The sequence below is a fragment of the Olea europaea genome, chromosome 3, assembly GCF_002742605.1.
Source record: "Olea europaea var. sylvestris chromosome 3, O_europaea_v1, whole genome shotgun sequence".
Classification (NCBI taxonomy): Eukaryota; Viridiplantae; Streptophyta; class Magnoliopsida; order Lamiales; family Oleaceae; genus Olea; species Olea europaea.
Window position 1 is genome coordinate 4,847,250 of NC_036239.1, and position 2,235 is coordinate 4,849,484.

The 2,235-nt window shown below is 39.8% G+C and overlaps 1 protein-coding gene across 1 annotated transcript; it reads right to left on the reverse strand.

Annotated features, from left to right (window-relative positions):
• Window positions 1–688: 688 nt before the first annotated feature.
• Window positions 689–1,792, reverse strand: LOC111377407 (E3 ubiquitin-protein ligase ATL4-like). Its single transcript, XM_023000506.1, has one exon. It carries the CDS (start codon window positions 1,790–1,792, stop codon window positions 689–691), a length of 1,104 nt encoding a protein of 367 aa, XP_022856274.1.
• Window positions 1,793–2,235: the final 443 nt, after the last annotated feature.

Genomic DNA, 2,235 nt, shown 5'->3' on the forward strand with positions numbered 1-2,235 from the left:
TTATCCTTCAATTAATTTTTTCTTCGAGATCAAATGAATATGAACATTTCTAAGCACACATCACGTGTGAGTTGACTTAGATTTATTTACCTTAATGTTTAGGAACCTAATTTTTTACAAAAATTCTGAATGCACCGAACACTGTTTCATAGAAATTGGCTAGAAATCTCACATTGTGTGAGCCACATGTGATGATAAAAAATACAGAAAAATCACCCGCTCCTCCTACTATTGTGTCTTATTTGTACAAGTTCTGTGAGAAAAGTTTTTGCATGTGTAGTGCTATTCAATTTTTTAACACCTTGTCCACTGTGACAAATAAGTTCGATAAAAATAAATTTAGTTTCACTTTATTACATTAAATTAAAAGGTATTGATTAAGATTAAAGAAAATAAAATAAATCAAAATTTTATTATGTCGTATTTATTGTTCATAAAAATGTATTTGTGTATATAATTTTATTTTTTCTGTTTTCTGCCAATAAAAAGTTTGAAACTTGCTCAAACCAAGTAATTATCCACTATATAGTTTTCACGAGTAGCCCTTTTTCTTTTTCATTTTAGACCAAAATATCAATTTCTTTTATAGCTAATATGGAATATATACACAGTATCCACACTTTATACGCAAAAAAAAAAAAGGTAATGAAAGGACGGGATTACGCTTGACTTTTAAATAATTTGGAAGTTAAACTCCCGAAAGCCATTGAAAGAACTCGCTGATTTCTTCGCCGATACGATTCGCTTCCAGGTCTTCGACGGTTGAGACAGAGTCGCTCCGACGGCTGCTACCGGAGAAAAAGCTGTCGGAGTTTCGAAACGACATCGTATGGGAAGACATAGACATTGACGCCAGTTTATCTACGTAATCCATTATCCAGTTCCTCCCAACGGAATCCTCTCGGGCCAAAACCTCGCCGCATGGAACTCTGACGGAGGATTGCTTGTCGAGAGAAGTGCAATCAGGCGGTAGTGGCCGATGAGTTGTTGACTCCACAGAAACCTCGTAACCGTCGTCCACAATATATTCGAAAGAACCTATAGAATAACTGTGCAGCCTTCCTTCATTGGATTCCGTTGCGCCACGGCGGCGACTGATGCTTCCAATCTCAACCCGAAAACTCCCGCTATTTTCACTGTCATTACCGTTTCCATTTCTCAAGCTACTGTTACTATTATAATGATTATTAATGGCTGGATGTTTAATGGAGTGTATTTTATCCAATACGTCGGAGTCTGAGGGTTTCACTGTGGATCGGCAGAGAGGACACGTTTGATTCGTGACGAGCCACGTGTCAATGCAAACGGCATGGAAAGCGTGACAGCAAAGTGGCAGTAAACGTAGCTGATCATGCGGTTCGAACTTCGATAAACACACCGCACAATCACCGCCGGTGAGGTTTCCGGTCACAGACCGGAAGTCAAACAGTGGAAGAGGATCAAGCAAATTGTTGGATGCCGCATGGTATTGGTTCGAGTTCGCATTATTTGAAGCAGTACCGGTGTTGCGTTGTAGGTGAACATCGGAGAAGGTGTGGTGGTGGAACCGCTTGGACAGGAACCGGATGAAGAGGTAAATGAACGACGAGACAATAATGGCGGAGGCGATTACAACGATCACTATAGTAATTGACGAAAAATTAGAAGATTCAGACGGTGGTGATGTTGCTGATGAGTCGTCGATGTACGGTGGCTGTTGGGGCATAGTGGTGGTATCGGTGGGCATGGCGGAGCCGATGTCAGCATTGATGAACGCCGACGGCTGAGTTGGTGGTGTATATAAACTAGACATCTTGTAACGGCGATGAGGAGTGTGGGCATAGATATAGAGTGGGAAGGGAGAGATCGGGATCAAGCCATTTCTAGTGAGATTCTGAGAAGGGGTTTGGTTTTGGTGCTTTTGTTGGCAAAGACACGAAACTGGCACGTGTAGAAAGAAGTGTATTGGACAATTTGTGTTTATGTTTGGTAAATTATACATGGTACAATTTGTTTTCTCATAAAGGACAACAATGTTTTAAGGATTTTGGATTTGGTTTTGGCTTTGGGCATCAATTGGTTGTGGGTGGTTTTGGGTTTGGTTTCACCATTTTGGTTCTGTTCGAGTATTATAAATTTGTGGCTTTTAATTTACTTTATTAATTCTGTTATTGGTTGGTTAGATGAAGAATATGATAATGTTTTTCGTATAAAGCAAAATATGATTAGTGCGTCTTCTTGTGAACAAGGGAAATC